The sequence below is a fragment of the Cavia porcellus genome, unplaced genomic scaffold, assembly GCF_034190915.1.
Source record: "Cavia porcellus strain 051 isolate PalLab524CR breed Dunkin Hartley unplaced genomic scaffold, mCavPor4.1 scaffold_25, whole genome shotgun sequence".
In the NCBI taxonomy this organism is placed as follows: Eukaryota; Metazoa; Chordata; class Mammalia; order Rodentia; family Caviidae; genus Cavia; species Cavia porcellus.
The window spans coordinates 18,425,354-18,453,041 of record NW_026947508.1 but is presented as its reverse complement, the minus strand read 5'-3'; the positions used below and the strand labels follow the sequence as shown (position 1 = coordinate 18,453,041).

The window sequence follows — 27,688 nt, the reverse complement described above, 5'->3', positions numbered from 1 at the left end:
AGGCCGAGCGAGGCCGGGGCGCGCGCTCCTCGTCGCCGCCTCCCGCTCCGGCTCCCGCTCGGCTCCTGCGGGCGCGCGGCGCAGGCGCCCAGGCCGGGGCGGGGGCGCGCGCGGCGGGGGCGCGCAGGCCCGGTTCTCTCCACGCGCGCCCCGCCCGCGCCTCCGGAGCCCTGGGCCCCGCCTGTGACGTCCTGAGCGGCCGCCCCGAGGTGGGGGGCTGGCCTTAGGTACCCCCGAAAAGTAAGCCCTTGGACGACCTTATCGTGCTCCCCCGTGCGCAGAAACAGGTTCTCCCCGCGTCCTGCAGGCCGCAGCACAGTCGCCGGGACGCCTAACAGGTCAGGACAAACGCCACCGGCCTCGGGCCGCCAGGCGCCGCTGCTGTGTCCCCGGCGCCCGCCCGCTCCCGGCGAGCCGGGATTACGGTCCCGCTTTCAGGGGCGCAGAGGCCACCAGCAGGCGGGAAAGGCGCCTTCCTGCCGCTCTGTCGGCCTGATTGAGCCTCGGGAGGATGCCAGTGTGCACGGCTGCCCGGGACCCTTGTCCCCTGGCTTACAGTGGGAGTCACACCATGGCAGGCGTCGGAACCCTGTCTCAGTAAACATCAGAGAGGACCGGGTATGCATGTAGCTCAGCGGTACAGCGACACAAACAAAGAACCACAAAACGCAAACAAAAAACGTGGAAAGGGATCCGACGTTGGAGGGTGCGGTAGGGGTTTTGGTCCTCTGACTTCTCCCTTCCTAGCCAAACACCTTTGCCTCCCCATAGGGGTCCTCCCTCCTGGGCCTGGTGCACTCTCCCCTCTCCTGCCCCGGGAGTGGCAGCGGCTCCCCTCTGCTGCCATCCGCAGGCTTCCTGCCAATCCTCCTCCCACTTTTGTGTCATCTTTATCAAACCCTCCGAGCAGGAGCCACCTGCTGGAGCCCCGGCGGCTAACTCCATCCTAGGAAATTCAAATTCCCCACGGCTTGAGAGGAAAATGAAAAGGGACAGCTGATTGCAATGAGATTGTGGTATGGGCTTGGGAGAGGTCTGACAGACAGAGAGGACTGTGGCCCTGGAGCTATGGAGGAAGAAATGGAGAGAGAGAGAGAGAAGGATTCTGCTTCTATTGAAAACTGATAAATGAGTTATACATACATTTTGAGCAACAGAGAATTCATAGATGGGTGGAAACCATATGTGTGGAGCCTGCATGTGACTTGGGAGGGAAGCAAGGTGGCCGCTGGAACCCATGGATTTACACGAGGTGACCAGGCAGGGGGCAAATAGAACACAGAAAGGCCAAGAGCTGAGTCCAGAATGGCACGAGTCGTTACCTGCGGGCAAGGGAAGCATCGCTGTCTCGTCTCTGTCCAGCTATCATATGAGCGACTCCAGCACTGGAGAACAGAAGTGGAGTCTCCCACACCCTCCTTCTCTACCGTCCTGGCCAGCAAGGTGAGGGGCGCACAGCGTGTAACACATGCCTGTTATGAATGAACTCGACAGGGTCTCACATGTCCAGCACTCCCTCTCTCTCTCCAGCCCCGTGAGGCTTGAGTTTCAGGCAGACAGAAAGAGAGCGTGAAAGTGATCCCTGGTGGCCGGTCCATTGAAACCCGTGCCAAGGTCCATAAGGGCGGTGCTGACCTGGAAAACTCGAGCAGTACGCCTCAGATGACACTGCAGATCCGGAGCCGCTCGGCTCCTGCCAAGCAGGAAAGTTTCCAGACGGGCAATTTCATTTCAGATTTCTTCTTGGAGTGGATTTAACAGTCAATATTCTGCAAGTCCTTACTAGGTTTGCAGGTGGCAGTCATACAGGTGCCCGAGGGTGGCAGGCTCACTCACACAGTGCTGGTGGAGGGCAGAAGGCATGAAGAAGGTGTTTTTGGAAACTGGGTTTATCAAGCCACCCTAACCTGTGACCCAGAAATTCCACTCCTAGATATATGTGCAAGAGGAATTCAGCAAAGATCCACTGAAAAAAGTCTTATCCAAAAACCCTCTTGACAACTTTATGTATAATCTCCCCAAATTGGAAATAGCCAAAGTATCCATCAGCCAAAGATTGACAAACTATGCTATAGTCTCTCCTACCCCTTTTGATATTGGGTATTGTGCCCAGGGCTTTCACACTGAACTACACTGCAGCCCTTTTTAAAAAATATCTTTATTTCAAGACAATGTTTCACCAAACCACTAAGTTACCCAGGCTGGACTTGAACTAGGAAATCTCTTGCCTCAGCCTACCAGAGTGCCAAGGTTACAGGCATGCACCACTGCACGTGGCAAACTAAGGCATATTCAAACAACAAAGAATGAACTGCTGATATAAACATAACAACATAGACACATCTTAAAAATTTTATTGCACAAAAGAAGCATCTATACCAAGAGAGTACAGATGTACTGGATTCGTTTTAAGTAAAGTTCAAGAAGATAAGCATCAGGCTTTTTTTCTTATTTCATTAGTTTTGTTGGTGGAGGAAGGCAGCAAAATGCAGGGAAAAGAGAACAGGCTTTACAGAGTCAGCTCTACCACTAACTGTGAATTTGAGATAAATTTAAACTTTTTAAGCCTTCATCTGTTACATGCAATTGATAATATATGCCTTGTAGGGTTGCTTTTTACCAGACATATTAGTGGTGCTCAATAAACGTTAATTGGATTATAATCAATTTACAAGTAAAACTTGCTGGGAATGATGGCACACTCCTGTAATCCCAGCACTTGGGAGGCTGGTGCAGGAGGATCATCACAAGTTCGAAACCAGCCTGGGCTACAAAGTGAACTCAAGTCCAGCTTAAACTACACAGCAAGACCCTGTCTGAAAAATAACAAAAATAAAAACAAAAAACAAGTAAAATTTTATTTTTACCCAGTGATACATGAGCAAAAAGAAAGCTATCTTAATTAAGAGGCATACTCATTACCTTTTGCTGTTCCTCCTTTCTCTACCCTGAATTGTCAATATAATGGCTGGAGTTTTGGCAGCCATTTTGGGCCCAGAGGTAATTTAAAAGATGGCAGCCACATGTTGGGATGGTGGATCAAAAAGATGAAGAGCCTGAATCCCTTGTGACACTAAAGCTTCCACACCAGCCCTGGGCTGCGTTTACTCAGGAGAGAAATATCCTTGTAACTTGTGAGGTATCCATTGCAGCCAAACATAACCCCAACTTATATACCCTGGGGAGTGATCCTGAAATTCTTCTTTATAGCCTCTGTCACAGTTGAGATTAAGAGAATAATTGTGAAATTACTGGGTTAGTGCCCAAGTCTCCACCGAGAACATCTGGTCTGTTCACTGATAAGTTCCCAGAACTTTGTTTAACTGTGTCTGGTTCTAGTAGATAGCACTCAGCAAAAGTGGAAGGGAGCAAACACAGCAGCTCTGGATTATGAGAGAGGTCAGCTCACGAGAGGGTATAACGGGGAAGTGAGGAGAAGCTGGGGGTCAGCCTGTGTTCACTCCACAGACCCACTTGCCTCTCTCTCTCTCTCTCTCTCTCTCTCTCTCTCTCTCCCTGCCTCCCATTAATCAGGGTGTGCTGCTGGACATTGAAATTCATGATCTGCCACACATTTCAGTCCTCCTATGAGATCTGTCTCACAGCTGGTTCCTTTCCTTGAAATGTCTTAAAATTAACCTGCTAACAGTCTCTTGGGCCTGCTACTCGTAAAAGTATATTAAAATTTCTATGAATTAAAATACAAGGCACTTCACTAAAATTAAGGAATTAGCCACTTTAAGAAATTAAATGCGTGTAAGAACATCATCATAAAATACTATAAAAAGCCTGATACATCATGATTGATCATGCTTCCTTCTGGATGGGCTTTTAACGTTAAGATTCCTTAAATCTCGCTGTATATGGAGAGCACGTGGCAGGTTGTCAGCCAAGCACAAACTAGGAGATATTCTGAGTCATTTATTAACAGGCTAAAATTGTGAAAACCCTCTCCAGAGTCTCAGTGGCACACACACACACACTCTCCACCATGGCCACAGCTGTCCTTGTCAAGGATGGTGCAGGGCTTCTCTTCCTTTCCACGGAAGAATCCAGTCCGAAACAGCGCTAGAAAACTTGTGACTCAGTAGAACACAAACCCTCCCAAATACTCCTCATGTGATCGATCTTTTTATAAGCACCAGATAAGGTACCCATCACCTGGATGACAAGTACCCCACGGCCTAAAAGGCTTAACACTCACAGTTCAGTCACGGCTGCGTGACCAGGAGAATAAGCACCCCACACTTATCACACAGTGCTCATGATGCAGGCTGGGTAGTTTCTCTGCGATCTGGGCCTCATGTTCCACTGGCCTCCACCTTGTTGGCAGCAGTCCCTGGCAGCAGAGAGCCATTTCCTGTCGCACTGATCCGTCTCAGAACTCCAAGGGAGATTCTCTATTTCCACCAGCACGGGACTGGAGGATGTGGACAGATCATACACACAGCAGATCTTACACCCCGAGCCTGTTGTGACTCATGATTCTGGGTTGAAACACCATCTGAACACGGAGTTCTTCAGGTTTTCGTGTCCTTGATTTCATTTGTACAGTTCGGGGAGAATGCCGTTTGCTGGGTCTTCTTTTGAAGGCTGTTGATCTTCTTGCTTTATCAGCTTTCATAGTCTGAAACTCATTTTCCCCCTATACCTAAATCGTGATCCTAGTCATATAAATCCTGAGCGATGAGAACTCTTCTGGGCAGGGCCTCGAGGGGGAAAAAGGCGTGATGCTCCACGGCACATTTCCACAAATGGTCGCCTGATTTTGGATGATCCAGTCTAAAGACAAATGTCTGCTCCTGCTCTCTACCCTGCTCACCTTCTACCACCACTAAGGTTAATTTATCCTTTTTAAAATCCAATCTGGTTATCTGAGGCCAAATATATAAGCCAATTTTGGTCTCGCCTTCAAAAATAAGGGCTCCTGTTGGGGAGTCCTAACCCATAATCAATCCCATCTCTAACTTTGACTGCATGCACATCAACCCCATACACTGCTGGCCATTTGGCTGTGTTCAGGTAATTGGTTTCAGCTTGTGCAGGTATCTGACCTCTGCTTTCCTTCCATTTCCCAAAAATAGCTAGTTCCGTCTCTTCAGTCTGAACCGGCAGAAACCTGAACTCAGAGACAAGTTCGGGGCTCCGTTCAGCAAGATCATCGCCAGCAAGTTCAGTTTGTAGATCATCAGCTGCTGGCTGCTGTATCTAATTTTCCACTGAGAATATCTTGCTTTAACCGAAGGACAAATAAAAATTGGGTTAGTCCTTCATGAAGGTTGTTTGAGGAATAAAACTTACCTTGAAGACGTAGATAAGGCAATCCAGTTTTTACTTGCTTGTGGATACTTTTTGTACCATCCAAGCAATGCTTGAAATCCATGCTAACATCAGTATCATCTAGAAGGGACTCCCGACACGTGCCCTATGGACTTAGAATATGTGTGGCAGCCTAGAGAAAATCTCCCAGGTGAGCGTGAGGAAGGGGTGACTTCTCGGGGGATGCATAGAAATGGAGACACCCTGTGCTCCTCTTTTTTTAATAGACATTTTATATATATTTTTTTGGTACCAGGGATCGAACTCACGACCTTGCACTAGCCAGGCAGGCGCTTACTCTGCTGAGCTAAATCCCTAGCCTGACATTTCATACACTTTAAAAAATGATGTATTGATCTTTTACTTTGTGATCTCTTCACTTACTGCAGTCTAATTAACAGTGACAGCCATTTTCTTTTTCCTTTTTTTGGTACCAGGGATCAAACTTATACCCTCATGCTTGCCAGACAGGCACTTGTGCCTCTGAGCAATATCCCCAGCCCTGCCATTTTCTCTTTTTGACTTCTATTTTTCTATTTGGATTTCTATTTATTACTGCTATCCCTTGAAAATTTATTTTAATATAAAGGCATGAGGTCACACTCTATCTTAAATTATTTCCCCAATGTATGTCATAGTACGTACATACTTCTAGGTTATTTCTTGTTTCTCTTATCTGGCTGTGTTATGGTTTGGGTCTGGATGTCCCCCCAAAGCCTTATGTGATCATGGTGGGTGGGCTTTTTGGAGGTGGCTGAATTTAGTTTCTGATTGGTTCATTGTCCAGTGCTGGGATTGGCCGTGTGAGTGCTGCACCTGCCCTAGGGCGGGTAGCCTGCCTACCATCTAAGGGAAGGAAAGAGGCTTGCTCTCCCATGCTCCTCCCCTTCTTGCTCTTGTTGCCTTTGCTGGCTTCTGTCACCATGAACTGTGGCCATCTGCCATGCCACCCTGCCTTGGAGCCAGCAAATTACGGACTGAAAACCTCTACCAACTGTGAACTAAATAAAATTTTCCTCCTTTAACTTTGGGTATCCAATATTTTGTTTCAGCAACTAGAGAAAAGTAATTAAAACAAACTATTAATGGAAACTACTTTAACTGTAGTTCCAGAAGCAAATGTCAGGGTACACGTTTCTAGATACTTCTCAGAAAACTTTTACCAATTTCCACCGCATCCTTCCTGCTCCCACTCTCTCCCATCACCCCGCCTCAGAGATGGAGACAGCGAGCCCGTTTCATGGGCAGTGCACACCTGTAATCCCAGCTATCCAGGAGGATGTTGTGGGGGATCCCAGGTTTGCAGCCAGCCTGGGCAATTGAGTGAGACCCTGTCTCTCAATAAATAAAGAGGGCTGAGCATGCAGCTCAGGGAGAAAGTGCTCCTGGCTTCCCTCCTCAGTACGGTCAAGGAAAAAAAGTCTTCAGAACATGTAAGCTTCCACCCTGCTTGTGTGGCACTCACTAGCTGTTTACCTAAGCAAATCTCATTCTTTAAACCTAATTCCTCTTAGCTCAGTGGAAATAATAGTAGCACCTCCCTCAGGAGATGATGTTTGAGGCTTGAATGTTTCTGGAAGCTTCTGAAAGACTGTGAGACCAACGAAATGTCACCAATCAATAATGACTTGGTTTTTATTAAAAAAGAAGCCTGCATTTTAAAAAAATTTAAACACTTGCGTAATTTTAAGGGTTGGGTAAGGAAATACATCTTCCTGTATGTTCTATAGCATGGGAGGGGGCTGGGTAGCAATTCACCTTGTTGTGTTTCTTTAAATCAGAATGAGTCTGTTTCATTTGTCCATTAGCTCAGATATTGTTGAATAGGCTGTAGATTGGTGTCTCTGGGATGGCGGTGCCCGAGACACTGCATGCTGGCAGGTGCTGCTTTATTTTTATGTATTTATTGGGTACTAAGAATTGAACTCACAACTTCATGCTTATCAAGCAGGTGCTCGTGCCGCTGAGCTAGCTCCCAGCCGTGGTGCTGCTTGTTAGACCGTGATTCCTGAATTCACTGGGAAACGTTACTTCCTGCTTTAGTACAGTTCCAGGTGAGGGGAGAATAAAGCTAGATGAGCACCCTCGGAAGGAGGGAGCAAATGGAGCATGGGAAACGAGCCGCTGTAGGAATGGGCACCTCTTCCCTTGTTCACAAGGCTGCGGGAACGGCCCAGGGATTCCAGGGGCTCTGCAAGCACACGCGTGATTTGAGCGGTGACAGTGCTACAGAGACAACCACCATCGAGATGTGAAGTTACGAAGTAGGTACCTGGTCTGCTAAAAGGACCCTAAAAGATTGTGGAGGTGGCAATGCCAGAGCAGCCACCTGTCCCAGGATGATGGGGACAAGGCAAAGGGCTGCCATTGTGTGCCCTTAGGTACTGGAAAGATTCTCACACATCGGAGGGATCAAGTACACACTGCATCCTGGGTGAATCTGGGAAATGTGCTAAGCTAACAAAGTCACAATAGTCCTCCTGCTATACAAATGCACACCGGTGAAAGTCCAGAATACAGAAATCTATGAGAGTCCAGAAATAGATTTGTGGTTGTCCAGAGCTGGGAGGGAAGCATAGGGGATTTAGGACATACAGGGGCGAGATAGTTAAAGATACAGGATTTCTTCTTAAAAATTGTAAAATATGCATAACATAAAATTCACCTTTTTTTTTTTTTTTTTTTTTTTGACACAGGGTCTTGCTATGCAGTTCAGGCTGGCCATGAACTCACTATGAAGCCCAGCCTGGCCTTGAATTTGCAGCAATCTTCCTGCCTCAGCCTTCTGAGTGCTGGGATTATAGGCATGCACCACCACGCCTGGCAGAATTCACCATTTAAAAGTGTAGCTCACGGCATTAAGCACACTCATGCTGTCCTGCGCCCGTCACCACCACCAGCTCCAAAGCTTTCATCTTGCAGAACTGAACTATTACCTCCCCATCCCCCCTGGCAGCCACACTCTACTCTGCCTGGAATGGGACCCTTGAGGTCCCTCACCTGAGAGGAATCATGCACGGTCTGTCCTCTCGTGTGTGATCTATTTCATAGCCATAGCATCTTCAAGGATCATTTGTATTATAGCGTGTGTCCGAATTTTATTCCTTCTTACAGCAGAATAATATTTCATTATGTATATACCACATGTTGTTTATCCATTTATCTATCAATGGAGACTACCGATGGACACTTGGGTTGCTTCTCTCTTTTGGTTATTGTTAATAATGGTGGATAAATATCTGCTTTCACTATTTTGGTGTATAAATTCAGAAGCAAAATTCCTGGATCATATTATTATTATTATTATTGATGGTGTTGGTACTGGGAATGAACTGTCACAATGAACTAATCTCCAACCTTTTTTATTTTTCGACATAGAGTCTTGCAAAATTGTCCCAGCTGGGCTCAGACTTGGAATCCTCTTGCCTTAACCTCACAGTGAGCTGCGATTATGACATTCACCACTACACCCAGCTAGGGATGCTATTTTTCAGTTTGTTGTTGTTTTAGAAAATAGCATAGTCTAGGTTGCCCTTAAACTCACTATGTAGTCCCTGCTGGCCTCAAATTTGCAGTGATTCTCCTGCCTCAGCCTCCCGAGTGCTGGAATTACAGTCATACGCCGCCACACCATACCTACTTTTAAATTCTGAGAAGCAGCATACTGGTTTCCATAGTGGCTACATCATTTTGATCCCTGCCAACAGGAGTATGTTTTCTCCACATCCTCAACAATACTTACTCTTTTTGTTGATGTTGTTAGTTTTTTTGGTGCAGTTGAGAGACAAAGATAGAGATTTAACAACAACAAAAAAAGCCTTTATTGCCTGCAAGGGAGGGCTGCTGAAGATAGCAAGGGCCCTCAAAGGCGATAAAACCTGGGGGAGTGGACAGGTCACCTTGTTGGGAGAGGACTGTAGGACTTTTTGACATAGGGAATCAAGACTACTTGAGGGATGGAGTCGGGAGGTGACTGGAGGACCTTTGGCACACGCACAAAAAGGAGACAGAAAGTTTATTGTTTGGGGACCAGCAGTCGCGTACAGGAGAGCTAGACTGTTGTTTTAGGGGTCAGCGCCATGTTGGGCAGGCTCCACACTGAGCCTGGCAGAGTCCCACACGAGTGGAGCCTGTCACTTTTCTTTCTTTTTTGTTTTTTGAGATGAAAATGTCCTAAAGTTGACTGCAGTGATGGTTACATCACTGGACATGACTTAGAGAGGCTCCCGGAGGAGAGGAATAACTGCTACCTGCCCTACGCACAGAACAAGTCTTTTGACTTCTGTCACAAAAGAAGAATCTTCAGGACTAGTCAGTAAGAGGCATGAAAAATATTTATTCAGAAGAAAAAAGTATACGCTCAGGAGTATGGGCACTCAGAGAATGAGACATTATTTTCTGGAGCTCAAAATATTTATCTTTTTATCTTTTAAACATTTTTGAGGCAAGGTTTTGCTGTGTAGCTCAGGTTGGCCTCAAACTAGTAGCAGTCCTCTTGCCTTAGCCTTGCAAGTGCTGGGATTATAGGCATGTGCCACTACACCAGCTAATTTAAAATATTTTTACATACAATTATTCTTTGGACTCGTCAGTCTGTTCCCTTATCTTAATATCAGGTTCCTGTCCTTTATTTTATTTTTTAATTATTTATTTATTTGGTGTTTTTGAGACAGGGTCTTGCTAAGCAGTTCAGCCTGGCTTTGGGTTCACTTTGTAGTCCAGGCTGGCCTCAAACTTGCAATACTCCTCCTGCCTCAGCCTCCCCAGTGCTGGGATTACAGGAGTGTGCCATCATGCCTGGCTCTTTTTTTTTTTTAAAGGGAATAAAACAGAACAAAACAAAATAACAATATTGGATTTCAAAAGCAAGAGGTAGGAAACCCCCCATAGTTACTATATTGCATACTGTTATCCTCTAAATAGATACTCAGATTACCAGTTTTGGGCCTTCAAAATTGACCAACAGTACAAGCATTAAGTTGTTTCTTTCTTTTTTTCTTTTTTTTGGGGGGGGATCAAACTCATGACCTTCTGTTTGCCAAGCAGGTGCTTCCGCCACTGAGCTAAATCCCTGGCCCTTAATTTGTTTCTTTACTTCAGTGGCTATCATCTCAGCCTGTGTTTCTTAAATCAGCTGGTTGCTTGGGGTGGAAGGGTGCACCAGCTGGCTCACAGGAGGATGCCCCTGCCTTTTATCAACTAAGCTAATTTATAAAGTATTTTGAAGGAATTTGGGGTGTGATGGACTTGGAAGAAGAGAAGCATAAACAAATCCAGTGAGTAGAGACCTTAATTATAATTTTCCTTGTCTCTTTTCTACCTATCTTTATTTCTGCTACCCTGTATCAGTTGCAGCATCTATGACTACACTAAAAACCACTGAAATTCACACTTCATTTCTGTGATGCTTTGCAAAAGCTAGGCAAGTGCTCTGGCTACAACCCTGGTCCTAAATTATATGCTTTAAATGAGTAAATTATAATGTTATGTGGATTCTATCAATAAAAGCTTTTTATTTTCCTTAAAAGGGCAGAATCAGCTTTTCACTGTTGAGACAAAATACCTGACAATTTAAGAGCTAGGATTAATTTTGGCTCCCTGTTTCAATCCATGGTCAGCCGGCTCCGAGGTGGAGGGCGTGGCATTAGAAAGCTGCTCACTTCCTGATCGCCAGAGCAGAGAGAGCAGGAAGAGGACTAGAGTTGGAGGGAGGAGACAGGGCATGCTGGTCAGGTCACACCCCCAGCGAGCCACTCTTTTCACCCTTAGAGACTATCTGCAGCTGACAGTGTGCGTGCCTGTTTCTTGGCTTGCATGTATTTTATTTTGTATTATTTATTTTATGTTTTTGTTTTTTTGAGATAGTGTTTCACTAAGCAGTTTAGATTGGCCTTGAAGTCACTTTGTACCCCAGGCTGGCCTCAAATTTATAGCCATCTTCCTTGCATTTATTTTATATGGATAACTTTGATGTTTTGCCAGATGCATTTTGAAATTTAATAAGGCTACTAACAGATCACAGTGCTGAGGGCCCAAACACACTGTTTCCCTTACACTAAATGCTGTTTCCCTTCTTGCCTTTTTTCTTTTTTAGTTTGGACAACCAAAAGCTGAATTTATTTTGTAGCAAAACTCATTTAAAAGAAACATACTAAGCAAAACGAGCTTAAATACAGTCATTAACTTTTTTCCAGTCATATTTTAAAAGCTCGTTTCATAAAACTAGCAAGTAAAAACTCATAAAAACAAATTAACAATTGAATAAATAATCTCCATGTTACAGAGTTGTGCTGTTTCATTAAACAATGACTGAGACTCCTGGATGATTCTAAAATCTGTTCCAGCTCTGTGACCGGCTGAGCTCAGTCCCTGTCTGGTCAGCAGTCAGGAGCATCCACATGTGGTCCTTGGAGCTTCAGGGCAAAAACTTCTACCTGTCATCCCCAGCCTCCTGGGACTGTGTCCCCTTTCTTACCCAACTGCATGCAGACCTCATGCCCTCCCAACCCCACTCCAACATCCCTGGAAAGGTGGTGTGGCTGAGAGACCAGCTGGAGTCTGCTGTTCAGCTATTCAACCTGTGCCTTAGTTTATTCATCTGCACAACAGGGATAAGGTGAAAGCTTACTTCGGGAACTGTTATAAAGGAGAAACGAGATGTATACTTTGTCTTAAACACGAGTGTTTTTTTTGTTTTTTTTTTTTTTGAAACAGGGTCATGTTTTGCAATGCAGGTTGGCCTTGAACTTGTGAAATACTTCCTGCCTCAGCCTCCCAAGTGTGGGATCATGGGTGTGTGCCACAAGCCTGGTTCATGAGGTCTTAATATACTGTGTAGTATACATCGAGTGCTTAATAAGTGTAGGAGTGTACTTGACTCCACGTGTATGCGGTATGAATATGTAGACATGAGACCACCTGCCTTTGTGAACTGGAAACCCAGAGAGAAGAGTGGCGCACAGGCAGAGTATTGCTTTAAAAAAAGTCCCAAGTGTTCATTATACAGTGAAAACCCCTTTAGCCAGGCTTAATGATGCACATAGGCCTGTAATCCCGGCACTCGGGCAGCTGGGAAGTACTGTGAGCTGCAATGTTAACACAACAGCCACTAGCTATATATGGGGATTTTTTTCTTTTTTTTTGGAAACATGGTCTTGCTCTGTAGCCCTGGCTTGCCTTGAACTCATCAGGCTGGTCTCCAACTTACAGCGCTTCTCCTGCCTCAGCCTCCTGAGTGCTGGGATTACAAGCATGCACCATTACACCTGGCTTTATATATAGTGATTTAGATTAATAAAAATTAAGAAAATTAGCAATTCATCTCCTTGGTTAACCTGGACATCCCCATGTAGAGAGTGGTGGGCACACTGGGTAACTCTTGCATCATAGGAAATTCTATAGGTCAGTTTCTTGGAGACAACTCTAGAAAATATTAGCCAAATGTAAGAGTCCAACTCAACAAGTACTGCATGGATTTTTTAATTAAATACACTTCATAATGTTATTTGCACCTAGTACATGTGTTATGAAAAATAAGACATGCCATATTAGCCATGAAGTTAACAAAATATAAGCATCCACATAGAATATATTCTACAGTGACTTCATTTACATAGCTTCTCCGAGAAACACACAAACAACTTTTTGCCCATGGGCCAGTTTTGGACCAGAAATCCAGCAGTCTGCAAGGCGGGTTCCCTAATGTCACTCAGATGACTCCTGTGTCCACAAGGTGCCACCAGATGACTGGCTGCCACTAGAAACGCAAAGGAGATGTCAGTCCTCCCTTCCCTCCCTAGCATTCAACTCCACCCTGCAAGCCTCCGTCACCTAAAGCTGAGAGTGAGGGCGTCAGCAGACCTGCCCCAGGCTGGGAGGGGGTGAGGGGCTCCCGTCTTCAAAGGCACCAGTCTATGCAGAGCGTTCAGAGCCCCAGCCTGCAGAATAAAGTGGTGAAGTGCAGGTGGGCAGGGAAGACCAGAGAACAGCCGTGGATGGCCGTGTTTTGGGCATCCGGCTTCCTACCCGGGGAGGTGATGGAGTCTTGCAGAAATCAGGCAGGTGTGGGGATGCTGGAGCCCCACGAGAAAATAAAGCCTCAGGTTGTGTATACAGCCAATGAGTAATGCCATCAGTGCATCCGGGGACTTTACCTGGGGACAGAACCAGTGACCGGTGAGCCCCAGACACTTCAGAACTCTGGGGACAGCAGCTCTGCCAGCACTGTGCTTGCTGAATGCCCACGTGGCCAAGCTCTGGCCTGCACTCAGGAAACCACTGGATTGCTTTCTGCTCAGCCTGTGTGGGTCAGCTTTCAGGGGTGATGCCATTGCCCCAAGGGTCCGGGGAAGTTCCCAGGCCCCAGGGAAGTTCCTGGCGGGCACTGTCCCCTTGATCTGGAGCTGATCTAAAGTCATAGCACATGTGTGTCCATTCATCTCCAGAAAGCTGGCTGGCCCAAGGCTCAATGCCCATAACAAAACAGGAAGGGGGTTCAAGGAAGGTTGGAAGCACACAAGTATCACCCCAAATTCCTACTGATCCCCTGGCTTTAACATGTTTAAGTACTTTCTGTCACCGTCATGTCCACGCTACCCCGAACCCTACTTGGGAAATGAGGAATGTCCAAACAGCGGTGAAACCTGATTTTAATTTCCACTTTGTGTTTTGTTCTTTCAGGCTCAGACCTCCACCTTGACACGTGGCTTATTTACCTCTCCGTTTCTTCCTCCGCAGTGAGCACAGTCTTTCCAATCACCGGGGATCCTGTCATTCTCCTCCTCAGGAACCACCGAAGGCTCACACGTCCTCTGCCAGGCATTCAAACACTGCAGGGTTCAGCCTCCACTGCTCATCTTTTGAGGCTCATCTCCATCTCCCCTGGCTCTTCTTCCCTGGACAGCCCATCTCCTAATCTCTGTGTCTTTGGAGGTGCTGGCCCCTTTGCCTGGAGCAGGGATTATCCCTGCCTATGCTTTGTGCAAATCATAGCTGGCTTTGCCACCATGTGTCAGGGGAGCACAAACTATCTCCAATTCTGAACACCCTTTGGGCTCAGGGCCACTGACTGTCACTTCCTGTCACCACCCACCTTGCCAGAGATATCTGCATCTGTGTCCCCCACCACTGGCCTGGGCAGCAGGAACTGAAATGCTTGTAGCTTTTGCCCTCTAAGTGCTTAACACACAGTAAATGTCTCAGAAATATTGTTGAACTGAGTAGATACTCAACCTAAGGGGTAAAGCTTCTTGTCTGTTGCCTTCTTGGGCATGTAAGACACAATGCAGAAGTGGCTAAGACATAATATGACGTGCTTATCACAGGTAATAGACGGCAGAGCTTTGGGAGTCAGGGTCCTGAATCGGTACTGTGCGTAGCCTGTAAGGAAAGTGCTAGATAACACTGTCTGTTAACACTGTATCTTGCCTATTAGTTAAAGGCTGTCTAGTGAGGTGGTAAGCTACTTCTAAGTGGTATTTATTAGATGAAGAAATGCCACAGATCCTGCAGGGGTGTTTCACCTGCCAGAGAATCCCAAGAGGAAATGGAATATAATTCTAACTTTCTGATAGGGGGACATGGACCTTACGGACCTTGGTGGCCGTCTTCCCACAAGCAGGCGTTTGAGGGGTTATTAGTGCTAGAATCCCTGGTGGAGCCAGTTAAAAATGCAGATGCTTAGGTTCTATCCCAGTCTAACGTACCCTGAGTCGCCACAGTGGAGGCATAAGAATCTGTATTTTAAATAAACTCCTAGGGGATCCTCTTGCTTATTAAAGTTTGCAAACCTTTCCTGCCATTCTCAGAAATGGACGGCCTAGGGCAGCGATGGTGAACCTTTTAGAGCTTTCAGTGATATAAAAGGCCAGCTGTGGCACGCGTGCCATAGGTTCGCCATCACTGGCCTAGGGGAAGGGTCACGTGTGCAGGCCTCGCTGCATCGAAGTGCTCACAGCCAACGACCCACATGGTCTCCGACTGCAGGGAAGGGAACCAGCAGCTCCGCCATGATTTGTGGGTCTCTAAAGGAGGGATGGAAGGGAAGGAGAGGCTGGTTTTAAAGTGAGCCCCTCAATCTTCCCAGAGGGTGCCTGTGTGCAGAAAAAAAGGAACCCATCAAGCAGCCAGATTTCCTGACTCTGATTTACAAGGACGGACAGGAAGATGAAGAAGGACTTTTCTTCCTGGATGGGCTCGAGGATCATCACCCTGGCTCCCATCCCTCTTATTTTTTCTCTTTCTTCTGTTAACTTCCCAGGTCCTTGGGGGGCGGGGGGTCAGGTCGTTCCCAGAGAACTAAAACCAGGTTTGTTTTCAGAGATGGTCCAAAATTACAGTAGTTCAAGGAGGGTCTGAACGAAATAGTAAGACCTTGTCTCAAAAACCAAATGAAACCAAACCAAACCAAACCAAATACAAAAGGACACACCATCCACCTTCATTGGAGGGGCACGGATGAAGGCAGAGGGGCACTGCCAAGATGCCAATGACTGCGTGTTAGGGGCTGGCCCACTGTGCTGTGTAAAAGGGGGACATGGATATTGTCAAAAACAGGGATTCCCAAGTGAGGCGGCAGGGACAAGGCCTGTGTGCGAGGGGGAGGGAGGCCAGCGTTCGCTGACTCCAGACTGAAGTCAGGTGGAACCTGTCTTGCTTTCACTCTGAGCATGTGGCGTTGGCTTTGGCCCCTGGCTGGTGAGGCCCAGGGACCGTCTCCAAGGAGGTGAAAAGGCCTCCAATCTCTCAAGGCCAAGCCCACCTGGAATTCTGCTTTCACCCAAACCCTGCCCCTGTCTATATCTGAAATTTCCAAGACCCAGGGAATGTGGTGGTCTTCCAGAGACCAAGGCTTTCCAAGGTCCGCTTCCATACAGCTTGCAGTCTGAAAAACAAGACGGGAAGGCGAGTTGTGGAGTGAAAGGTCAGAGCCACCATCAGCCTGATCTGAACAGTGCGGAAGAAGCCAGTCACTCGGAGGTGGCTCATTCTTTCTTGCTGTGCTCCAGGACGCGGTAGGGAACCCCTGGGGTGCCTCTGGAGCTGTGCTCTTCTTGCATGACTGGCAGCGTGGCAGGGGCATAGATCTCAGATATGTTGTCGTTGTTTTCCAGGGCTCCGTAGGAAAAAGAAGCTTTGAGGTCAGGCTGGACTGTCATGCCTTTGTCGTGCATGTTTTGCATCCCTGGAATGAGACCCATTTCCTTGTCAGGACAGGACAGGAAACGCGGGGGGTAGGAGGGCTACCTTCTCTGCTCCGCCACCGCCTACCCAGGGAGCACAGGGGCTGGTCATGCTCACGGTGAATTTGCTCAATGCTTCAGATTGCACCCAACACCCATTAATACACAGTAGAAATATGACAGTTGCTAAGCAACAGGGCCACACCTCCAGGAAATGTGCGTACAGACCAGCCCCTGTCGGAGGAACGGCCCCTGGGCTGGGAAGAGGAGGGGTGTGGGGAGGGCTGTGTGTTAGGATGCAGGGGGGGTGGGAGGAGCACTGTGCTTTGGACGTGGTAGATGCCGACAGGTCACTGCTGAGTCAACTCAGGACCAGAGGACTTGGTCATGCTGCTGAGTGAAGAGAGCACCGGACAGTGACACATGCGTCACAGTGCTCAGAGGGAGGCTTTGACCTTCAGCATCATCTGGTGCCTGTGCCAGGTGAGGTGTGATTCTGAGCACATATGTTGGACTTCTCCTTACATTTTTTTTTTGCTTACACTTGAGGGTAAAGACCTTCATCTTTAATTCCTGTAGCTTTCCTTATGATCCCTCCTGTCAGGAAGGACTTAGTTACTTTTGAGACCAACTCTTTTCCTGCCAGGGAATAAAGGTCCTTCAAATTCTCCTGCCTCGAGGCAGAGTCAGAAGAAAATCCCTAGAACTTTGCTGCCACCTGACTGTTGGATATGCCCTAGGCACTGGGTTAAGCAGTAACGATAATGGCTAAAGTGTATGAGTGTTTACATGCTGGCATGCTAGCTGGGCATGGTGGCACATTCCTAGAGTCCGAGCCTCACTCCAGGAGGCTGAGGCAGGAGGATCAAAAATTCAAGCCCAATCCAACCAATTTGTTGACTTAGCAAGACACTATCTCAGGAAAAAAACAAAAACAAAAACAAAGGCTGGCAAGGGGATGCGGCTCAGTACAAAGGCCCTAGATTCAACCCCCAGTAATGCAAAAAACGAAACAAAACCCTCAAGCCAAACAAACAGAAACAAACCTCAAAAGAAAACAAATAACTAGAATGCTGTGTGGCTTCCTTAGGGAACTGCATTTAGGACTCAGACAATTCCATGACAGAGATATGTGCCCACCCTCATTTTCTGGAAAAGAAAACAGACTTGCAGAGGTGAAGGGACCTCCTGAGGTCACAGGGCTAATGAGAGACAGTCGGGCTCTAACGCCAGCTCTGTGTTCTACTGGATCTGCAAACAGCCAGGGAAGACCCAGCCTGTGGCAGGGCCCTTGCTTCCCATCTCACAAGACTCAGCAGATGGATGGTCACCCGAAGTTTCAAAGTCAGTAGATTGGGTTTGGGGGGCAGGGGCTGCGGGGAACAGAGTGGGCTCACCAGGGGTGTTTAGCTGTTTGGTTTGGCCAGTGTCCTCCAACCACAGACCACGAGGAATCCACTGTGGTCTAACTGATTGGATATACTGACCCTCCACAGGGCGATGTGTGCCACAGGGAGTCCTGGGCTGCGTGAATAAGGGGGTGTGAGGAAGGACCTGCTAGGAGGGTGGGGCTTGGCTTGGGTGGTTGCGAGCGGGTCAAGGACGTGAGTCTTCCCTTTGGATGCCAAGCTGTCAGTAAGCGGGACACTTCTGTGACTGGGGACCTTAACAATCGATGGGAACAGCTGTAGCTAAAGCAGCAGCAGGCTCAGCGGCAGGCGTCTCTCACACTAGCCACAGTGCAGGCCCTTTTGGTGGCTTGGACAAGGTTCACATTTGCTCTGTGTTAAGACCTGAGGGAGCGGTCAGGTCCACAGTCACGGTGGCCCTGTCTGATGGTGGTGCTTTGTGAAACAGTGTCTGTTCAGCCTGTGACATCAGAGCAGGCCAGCCCTCAGAGGATAGGGCTGCTCCTCTTCTTTTTCTCATGTTTTCTTTTGAGGCAGGGTTTCACTATGTAATTCAGGCTGGCCTCGAATTTGCAGTGATCCTCCTGCCTCAGCTTCTTGAGTCGTGGGCTTACAGGCACACGCCGCCATTGTAGAAGACTACGTGGATGGCTCTCCTTGAATACAGAGGAATTCCCTCCTCTGTCTGGCCCTGTCTCCACATACTGATAAACACAGAGCTGGCTAAGCTATTTCCTTTGCCCTTCGATTGCCTCTGAGCAATGTATCAGGGCCGGCTGAGGTGCTGATGCATAATCTTTGAAGCCAGCTGACAGTCAACTATTTCCTCACCTCAGTGTCTCCCTAAATGGTTGAGCCCTGCAGGATGGCAGAGCCACACAGCTCCAGGGCTGCCAACTGGGTTCCAGCCTCAAGATAAGAGGCTATCGCTTCCCAGGGCACAAAAGTTTACACATCAGAAACTGAAGCTACAGCATCTTAAACATTAAATGCTACCTCAAGTGTGTCATGCGGACTGGTCTTTCTGCACATCCTTCACTCTGCATATTGCAGAGGTGCTTTCTGGCTTCCTAGCTAGCTCAGTTCACAGCGCTCACATAATTCCTGTCATTCTCACAGTCACGCATCCTCTAGTCTCTCCCTTCTTCACAAATTACTAAAACTGGGTCATGGCCTTTGTGCTGTGAACCCTCGTCTGAACTGGACCCAGGGCCTTACCTATAAATGTGTCTTAGTGTCCTTACTCTCACCGTGGACTGCACTGGAGGTGGCAGACTGGAATTAACTTCCCAGATCCACTAACATTTCCATGGATTTACAAATACAAACTTCCCGGACGGCGATGAAGGCAGGAAAAGGGCTTCCATACACCACATCCAGTTTCTCACATTTAAAAAGGCTTTGGGGCTTGGGGAGGTGGCTTAGCAGCCGTGTGTTTGCCTAGCATGTGCAAGGTCCTGGGTTCGGTTCCCAGCACTGCAGGAAAAAACCACAAACAAAAAATAGAGGCTCCAGTTTCTTGCTATTTGAAACTTCCCCAAATTATGACATGTTGAGAGTTGAAGACCTTGAAGACCTCTTGAACATCAGTTACTGGTCTATAACAGCAACCTAGACAGACAAAAGGCCGGTTCCTTTTGCTAACCAGGTGGCGGGAAAAGTGCCTCTGTCTAAGCTCAGGGTATCAGGCAGCTTTATTCTGCCTCTGCCTCTGCTACCTGGCGGTAGTTCAAACAGGCGTTTGAAATGGTCAAAGTTCGTTAAAGCAAAAGGGAAGTGAAACCATAAAGAACCAGGCATCTACCATGTCCCAGACACAGTGCAGGAGGCCTCTGCACATCTGAACCCACTGCCCTGAAAGCAGGAATCCCAATCGACAGGTGAGAACAAGAAGCCCCGGGAGGCCACACGGCAGGAGGATGGCGGAGCTGGGACTTGAGTCCAGGTCACCCGAACTCCAAGCCCGAGCATTTAATCAGAAGTATCCTGACAATCACTGCAATAAGGGCTGGGTCCCCATTCTTCAACATCTGATTTCCCACTGGCCACAAGGTATAAAGAGAAAGCCAAGAGCCACACCCACAAACAGGCCACAGAATGTTGATATCTAAGATTACCTGAGATTACCTTCTACTCACCACCATAAAATACATCTGAATAGGTATATATACACATTACACACAAACACTTGTAAAGATATACACACATGTATATTTATAGGCACACGAGCACACATATACATACACGAACTTGCACACACAGAGTTGACACCTCACCTATCTGGAATTCAGCTATCCAGCGCCCTCATCTATCCGGAACACAACCAAGAAACAAGGAAGTAAGCAAAAGGCATCTGAGCAGCCAGGTTAGATGTTTAAAAAGTCCACACACTGAACAAAGCCATGCACTCAACTCCGGGGAGAAACCTCCGGCCCCGACTTGGAGCTCATTCGCGGTGGGTTTAGACACGGTCTGAACGTGGGAGGAGGATGAGATGGACGTGGAGTCACTATGCTGCAGGGACTGTCACAGCACGAATGGCGGACAACAGCTTAATGGCACAAGATGAGCAAAGGACATCAAAGGGAGAAATACACTAATTTACTGGGACCATGTAGTACGGAGGACCTCAGCCAGCCCTGAGAACTCATGGCACAAATGAACTAAGGGCTGCTCTTGATTCACAAGTTGTCTGAGCCCTCAGTGTTTAAATTTGGTTCATTAGGTCGTGTTCATGAAGAATGGGCAATTAGGTTTTGTAAAGTGTCTCATCGCACCTATTTAAAATAAAAATTGATTTTGAGTTTTGGTGGTCACCTGGAGAATTTCGGTCAGCGAACCTAGTTGGAGCTGGTTTGAGGTGCTGATTCTCCGGCCGGACTCCTTGAGGCTGGACAGGTACCCTGGAGCTCTCCCCAGCCCCCACTTCTGCACACTGATGGTGCAGTGTTTGGCTGAGTCGTCCACATCACTGTCAGAGCTCCAGCATCTGGGCTTGTGCCGCTTGGTGTGAACCCTGAGCTCTCTGGAAATGAGAGCAGTCTACTCCCCGTGGAGTCCGGCCAGTGAATTCCATTCTACCTGTTTCCCTCTCTGATCATTCCATTCCAACTAGATGGATGGGTTTTTCCGTTTGCAGACCTGCAGCCTGGTGCTACAGATCATAATTATATCCACTGTGAATCAGGATTTTCTTCAAAAGCTCCCAAAATAGACACAGGAACTGGTGAGATGTGCTCAGAACCAACCGAGGCGCCTCTGTCATTGCTTCCTCTTTTGCATGAAATTAAAAAAAAGATAGCGAGAGAACAGCCACACCATGAGACACAGCACATCCTCCCTGCACCATGCCCAGCGCCGGCTGTCCTGTTTCCAACAGGAAGCCGGCCACTCTGTATGCATGGCCAGCCGGACACGTGAGGTTGTCATGGTACCTGGCATGGCATCCATGGAGATGTAGGGCTCAAATGGAATGGCCTTCTTCCTGTTCCGCGTGATTAAGAAGACACCCAAGAAGGCGATGAGGCACCTGAGGAAGGGGGACAAGAGAAATAAGGGAGGGAGGGGCTGGGGAGGGACCTGCGCAGCAGCAGGTGGTGATGGGAGGGTGAGAGAAGTCTGTGGAGGAGGCTGCTCTGCAGAGAAGCCCTGAGGGGCCGCAGATGCGAGGGGAATAATCACGGCCAAGCACCCCCATGCCCTGCCCCTCAGTTAGACCGTCATCTGAATCAACTAGAACCACCCGGCAAGACTTGCTTGTACCCAGTCAATACTTCTGGAACTTGGCTTTAAAAAGTGCTCTTTGGGCTGGGGGTTTAGCTCAGCGGCATAAGTACCTGCCTTGTAAGCAGGCAGTCGTGAGTTCGATCCCTGGTACCGATAAAAATGAAAAAGACAAAAAAAAAAAAAAAAAAAAAAGGTGCTCTTTACAAATCTCTTATGACCCATTCAATTACTACATTAGGATAAAAACGTAAAAATTAGTAAAAATCAGAAAGTCCGTATATAAATTGGATATATATCCTTGGGGGTATATATTCTTTTGGAGTATTTTTGGTTTTGTTTTCCTTATAAGCTTATGTACAAAAGCATAGTTTCTAAAAACTGAGGTATAATTTACACACATTAAAAAGCACAGACACAGCTGGGTGGGTGGCACTCTGGGAGGCCACTTTGAGCCCAGCCTGAACAATGCAGGCAGACTTTGTTCAAAATTAAAAAAAAAAAAAAAAAAAAAAAGGATCGTGGATGTAGCTCAGTGCAAAGACCCTGGGCTCAACCCTCAGTACTAGAAAAGGAAAACAAAACAAAACAAAGCAAAACAAATCGCAAGCCTTAAAAGCCAGTTGGACGAACTTTACTTGAAGGCACAACATCCCAACTTAAAGCAGAAATATTTCTATCCCTCAGAGGTCTCCGCCTCCTCCTCTGAGGTAACCACTGTCCAACCCCTCATCACGTTTGCTTTTCGCATTCTTCTGAATTAATTCTTTCAGTGTGTGTTCTTTGATACCCCATGCAGTTTCTAAGATCCGTTTACTTAGTTACACATACCAGCTCATTAGTTGTAACTGCTGTGTAGCATCCACTGTCTGAACATCCTGTACTTTCCTTCACCCTCCTGCGGGTAGGCTTGTAGGCTGCCTGCAGTTGGGGCCGTGAGGAATAAAGGACTACAGACTCTCCTGCACGAGTCATCTGTCTGTACTCGTTTCTCAGAGAGCTTAACACCTACAAGTGGTAACTTACCCTTCTTTATGTTTTAAAGGGCAAGCCACACTTTTAAAAAGTTTGTAATGTGTGTGAATGCTTTTCATTTAATGTATCCTAGATATTGTTTTACCTATGCATTGGCCTATATCTTTCTTTTCTTTTTGGTCTTTTTGAGACAGGGTCTCACTACGCAGTTCAGGCTGGTCTTGAGCTCACTTTGTAGACCAGGCTGGTCTTGAAATTGCAACGATCTTCCTGCCTCAGCTTCCCAAGTGCTGGGATTACAGGCATGCATCACTGTACCAGGGTAGGGACCTCTATTTTTTAAAACTGCTGCCTGGCACTCTGTTATATGGATATACCACCACTAATTCACCCATGTTCTACTGCTCGGCATTTAGGCTGCGTCCGGTTTATACACACAACAAAGTAAGATAAGTATCTCATCTGTTTATCTCTGTGTCCACGTTCAAGTGTTTTCCCAGTAAATGGTTACAATCAGAATATTGCTTCTAAAATTGTACCACTTGAAGTTACTACCAATGAGGCCACACTGTCCCCCACACTAACACGCTACTCAGTGTGGCAGGTAATGGCCGGTCTCTTTGTCGTCTCATCAGCTTGAGATGTTACTAATCCTATTAGGCTCTGCAAATGACTCTAAAGGACCCAGTGCTGAAGCCCTCACAGGGACAGGGCCACCCACCTGGGCGGCCGCAGGTGACTCACCCCAGTGCAAACATGCAGATGTGCAGCGCGTCCTCCCCGACGAAGTCTAGGTAAAATACCGCACCTGGACAGCGAGGAAGAGGAAGATAGGTGAGCCCGAGTGCCGCTGCCCGAGCACCGTGTGCTGGCCTCACTAAGGTCTGGCTGAACTCTCTCCACTCTGGGAAACCAGAGTGGTCACAAATATTGTGACGATGCCTGTGTTTCTAACACAGCACAAGAACGGACTATGGAACACTCGGGGGAACAGACTGTCTGCATCTCTCTATGCCTTGAGGCTTCTCTGATTTGCATCTTTTGAGATAACATTAGACTCACAAAAATAGCACATGGTACCCATGCACCTTTTCCCTAGCTTTCCTGCCATAGTGTTTGGTCAAAACCAGGAAGATGACAAGGACTCATTAAACTACGTTTTATTTACATTTTTTTCTTTTTAGTACTGGGGATTGCACCCAGGGCTTTTTGCACTGAGTTACATCCCTAGGCCATTTACAAAAAATATTTATTTACCAACTTTTATACACACACAGGTGCATGCATCATACACACACCTCTGTTAAAATGGACAAACAAGTGGGGGATTTAGCTCAGTGGCATAAGCGCCTGCCTTGCAAGCATGTGGTCTTGAGTTCGATCCCTGGTACCGATAAAAAAAAAAAAAAAAAGGACAAACTAGTTGCATGTGGTAGCGCACACCTGTAATCCCAGTACTCAGAAGGCTGAGGCAGGAGGACTGCTGTGAGTTTAAGGCCAGCCGGGTTGCATAGTGAGTGCAAGACTGAGCTGAACTGCACAGTGAGACCCTGTCTCAAAAAACCAATGGGTAGGGAAAAAAATAAGGTGGACAAAAGCTCTGTGCTTATGTCCTAGAATTTTCTGGCCTCATGCAGCCAGCAGATGCCAGTCTGCAGACCCCCTCCCAGTTCCTGCATGGCTGCCAGCTTCCATCTGGAACTGCTCCCCACTATGGCTCCCAGAGCATTCCTGAGCTCCTGATCCCTCACTTGACTCCTGTCTCTGACTCAACCAGAGTCTGCTGTCCCTTCCAACCTTGACTGGTTTGCAGCCCTCTTGGCCAAGGCTCTTGACTATGACTTAGCTGAGCTCCTGGCTATGAGGGGTCAGCTTACAGTCCAATACCTGGTCCTGCTAAGAGTGCAGGTCCTGGAAGACTGTGTGCCCTGCATGTCCTTGGCCCTGAGAACCAAGTGCCACCTGTGCCAAGTGCAGAGCCTTGGCTGGGCCTTCTGCAAGGTTCTCAGCGGCCTTTACCCTGAAGATTTGAGCATCACTGCCATTTAAAAACAAGCCTGGGACAGTGGCATGTACTCATGATCCCAGCACTCTGGGAGGCTGAGGTGGGAGGAGCACAAGTTTGAGCTCAGGTGGGACAACTTAGTGACTCAGCAAGACCCTGTCTCAAAATTTAAACAAACAAACAAACAAACAAGCTCAGTGCAAAGGTTCTGGGTTTGATCCCTAGTACCAGAAAACAGTCAGACAGACAAACCCTCAGTAATATGCTTGTAGCCTCTGAATTCACTTCAGAACAAAAAAGAAAAAAATCAGAGAATGGGAGAAAAGGGGGTATGATGATAGTGACTGCTCACTGAGCACCTGTGATCCCACAGATGGTTCAAATACTCATGAGCTCTAACTGTTATGTAGGAGAGATTCACGGTTCCTTAGCCAGTGGGAACTGTGGAGTTGGCATGCAATGGGGCATCTGGGTTGTACGTACTGCAACCACAGGACATGTTATTACTCCCATTCTAGCAACGTAGAGCTGAAGCACAGAGAGATGAGGTTATTTTTCCAGAGCCACACAGTGAGGATGCATTTGTGCGAGGCTGCAAATCCAGGTTTCTCTGGCTCTGCATCCTGGATACCCTCCATAAAAACCACAGACAGAATACAGAAATCTCGGTCAGCCTTACCTGCTGTGATGGCCACAGTGGTGGACAGAATGTAGCCCACACTGGCGATCAGTGAGGAGTCATAGATCTGTGAAGCTTGACTTAAAAACCTACAACCAAAAACATTCAGATCAGGGGGCCGTAAGGAGGCTGGAAAGGCAGAGTGTGGATTGGAATGTGGGGAGAGAAGCTCTCAGGTTCGCGCCAATATCCCTTCCTGTTATGGGCACCATGCGTCCCTAGGTCTGAGGTCCATGCGTGGTTCATGGCCCGAAGCCAAGAGGGCCACTCTTTCCTGATCTCACCCAATGGACCGCGTTGAGGTTCTTAACACCCGAGATGGGTTCTCCTCTCCCCATGTCTCACCTCTGAAAAGACCAATTCCTGATCCTGGTCACACACACTCAGATATGCAGACCACATTCTGCCTAGTATTATAACTGCTTAAACATTTTTTCTTCTTAATTAAAAAACAATGTGATTATTGCTATTGCAATCAGTCATCCCCAGTGTCTCCATTTGTGATAGACAGCAGCTTCATTTGGAGATAATTCTTTGTTCTTCCTGTGGCTGGCATCCTAGCTAGCATCATGCAGATGCACACACCATCATAGGTGCCTCCTTGGTCACAACTGCCCGCTTAAGGCCTGTCCCTGCCTCGGGCCATGGGTGCCTGGAAGGCAGTGATGGTGGCTGCGTATGCTGCAGCATCTGGGCTGTCCATGACCCCTGGGCCACTTGCATGGAACCTTGAAATTGGCAGGGCTTCCTGGGGATGGCTGGAATTAAAGTAGGACTAAAAATATTAATGGTGAAATGGTAGTCATAGTAATAGTTATCATCGTTAAGGAAGCTAATGTGTCTACAATGCCATCCTGCACAGGACACTCTTAGGTCAGGACTGTTTTTCTCTCCTGTGCATGGAGCATTGAAGAATCTGAGCAGGAGGTAGTGAGAGAACAGAGGGGCTCAAGCCCTGGGCCAGACAGGGGTTCAACTCTCAGCTCCCCGCCCCCCTTAGCTTTAACCTCCCCCTCAGCTCTCCAAATGCAAAATGGGGAGAGTGAATCTCCTCCCCAGGAGTTTTGAGGACCAATCAGTTTTTTCCCTAAACACTGAGCTCCCACCAGCAGCAGCTACTGCTCTCATCCCTCAAGGCCTCATGCTTGGGGGACATCGAGCTCCGCTCTGACCTTCCGGGTGGATTTGGCCTCACACGCCACACTGTGAATTACATACAGACGCAGGTTATCACCTGTAATATTCCTGGAACACCTGCTCCCTGCCAGGTCTTGCTTGGCCACCAGGCCCTACCCTCAGGACTCCTGAGTTATAGTCAAATCGAAGACTTAGAGAAACAAGATGGCTCTTCAACCTGGGAAGATTGGGGGAGCTTTTTTGAGATAAGAAATGATGACGCTTATTGCCCACCTAGCAGATAAGTGGAGGGCTCACTGGAGAGCAAAGCTGCTTCTCTGTGTGAGTGTGTATGCGTGAGCCTCTGACCACGCAGTTCTCACAATGTGAGGTGGACAGACAGCAACCAAAAAGTCCACTCCAGGTTTCACATCCCAGTGGTGCACACCCACTCCATGGGACAAACCTGCATCCTCGTAGCTCCTTCCTCACCCTTAGATGCCAGACCTTGGTGATCTGGATGTTTCTCCTTCCCATGGCTTCAAATCCCAAAGTAATCAGGCCCGGAAACCGGAAGATTTGCACAGCGAGGCCCAGGAGGGCAAGAAGTTGCTACTCACGCAGCCTGGTAGACGGCGGTGGCTACCATGCACACGAACATCACGTAGAAGATGGGGTAGTCGAGCTGCAGGTTCCCTTGGATGGACAGGACCAGCATCCCAGCCACGGCCTTGACCGTCACCACTGTCATGGAGCCTGAAGACGGGGACCAAGGACATGCGATGGCCTTAGGGAAATGCAGGGAAAGCCAGTGATAACTCCAAGGGCCTCCACGACCGAACTGGGAGGGAAAACTCGTAAAGTTAGCAGGATTGGGTCTTTTTACCTTCCTTGACTGCTAGCACAGCAAAGTGGGGAGGTGAACAATACACTAATGGCTCCTTCCAAATATTCTTCTGTTTCGTTTTGACACAGGGTCTCCCTATGTAGCCCAGGTTGGCCTGGAACTCAGGGCACTCCTCCTGCCTCAGCCTCCCAACTGCTGGGATTACAGGCAAGTGCCACCATCACTTCTGAGCTCCACTGTGAGCAACAGGCCAGTTTTCTGGACCTGAGTGCTGGCACTGTGCCCAGAACATGGTGGGAGGCCCAAGGATCTTCAAACAGACAGATGGGCTTCTTCTACATTAGTGTCACGGCAATTAAAGGAAGACACAGGATGTGTGAAGAGCTTAGGAGTTATCACTTTTTAATGCTCGATAACTTGCATTTTTAAAAACCA

General features: G+C 47.7%; 1 protein-coding gene, 1 long non-coding RNA gene and 1 pseudogene across 4 annotated transcripts in view; 1 reads left to right on the top strand and 2 right to left on the bottom strand.

Moving 5' to 3' along the window:
- The first annotated feature begins 75 nt into the window (after positions 1–75).
- LOC134472960 (uncharacterized) lies at positions 76–10,846 on the top strand. The gene is made up of 2 exons (XR_010043015.1): positions 76–1,443; positions 8,016–10,846. It is a non-coding gene; the product is annotated as an uncharacterized LOC134472960 (long non-coding RNA).
- LOC100719605 (band 4.1-like protein 5) lies at positions 3,644–5,765 on the bottom strand (annotated as a pseudogene).
- A 1,936-nt stretch (positions 10,847–12,782) lies between the features above and the next one.
- Positions 12,783–27,688, bottom strand: part of Nipal3 (NIPA like domain containing 3) — a 44,975-nt gene continuing 30,069 nt past the window's right edge. For 2 of the 3 annotated variants that reach the window (XM_003471124.5, XM_005004295.4), the window contains exons 8-12: positions 27,027–27,162; positions 25,291–25,379; positions 23,351–23,414; positions 21,343–21,437; positions 12,783–16,501 (exon numbers count right to left, since the gene is read on the bottom strand). In XM_003471124.5, the coding sequence (XP_003471172.1) occupies positions 16,302–16,501; positions 21,343–21,437; positions 23,351–23,414; positions 25,291–25,379; positions 27,027–27,162 (584 nt within the window). In that variant the 3' untranslated portion in view covers positions 12,783–16,301. Of the gene's footprint in view, positions 16,502–20,184; positions 20,217–21,342; positions 21,438–23,350; positions 23,415–25,290; positions 25,380–27,026; positions 27,163–27,688 lie in introns of all 3 variants that reach the window. The other variant, XM_023565697.2, reaches the window with a different exon arrangement.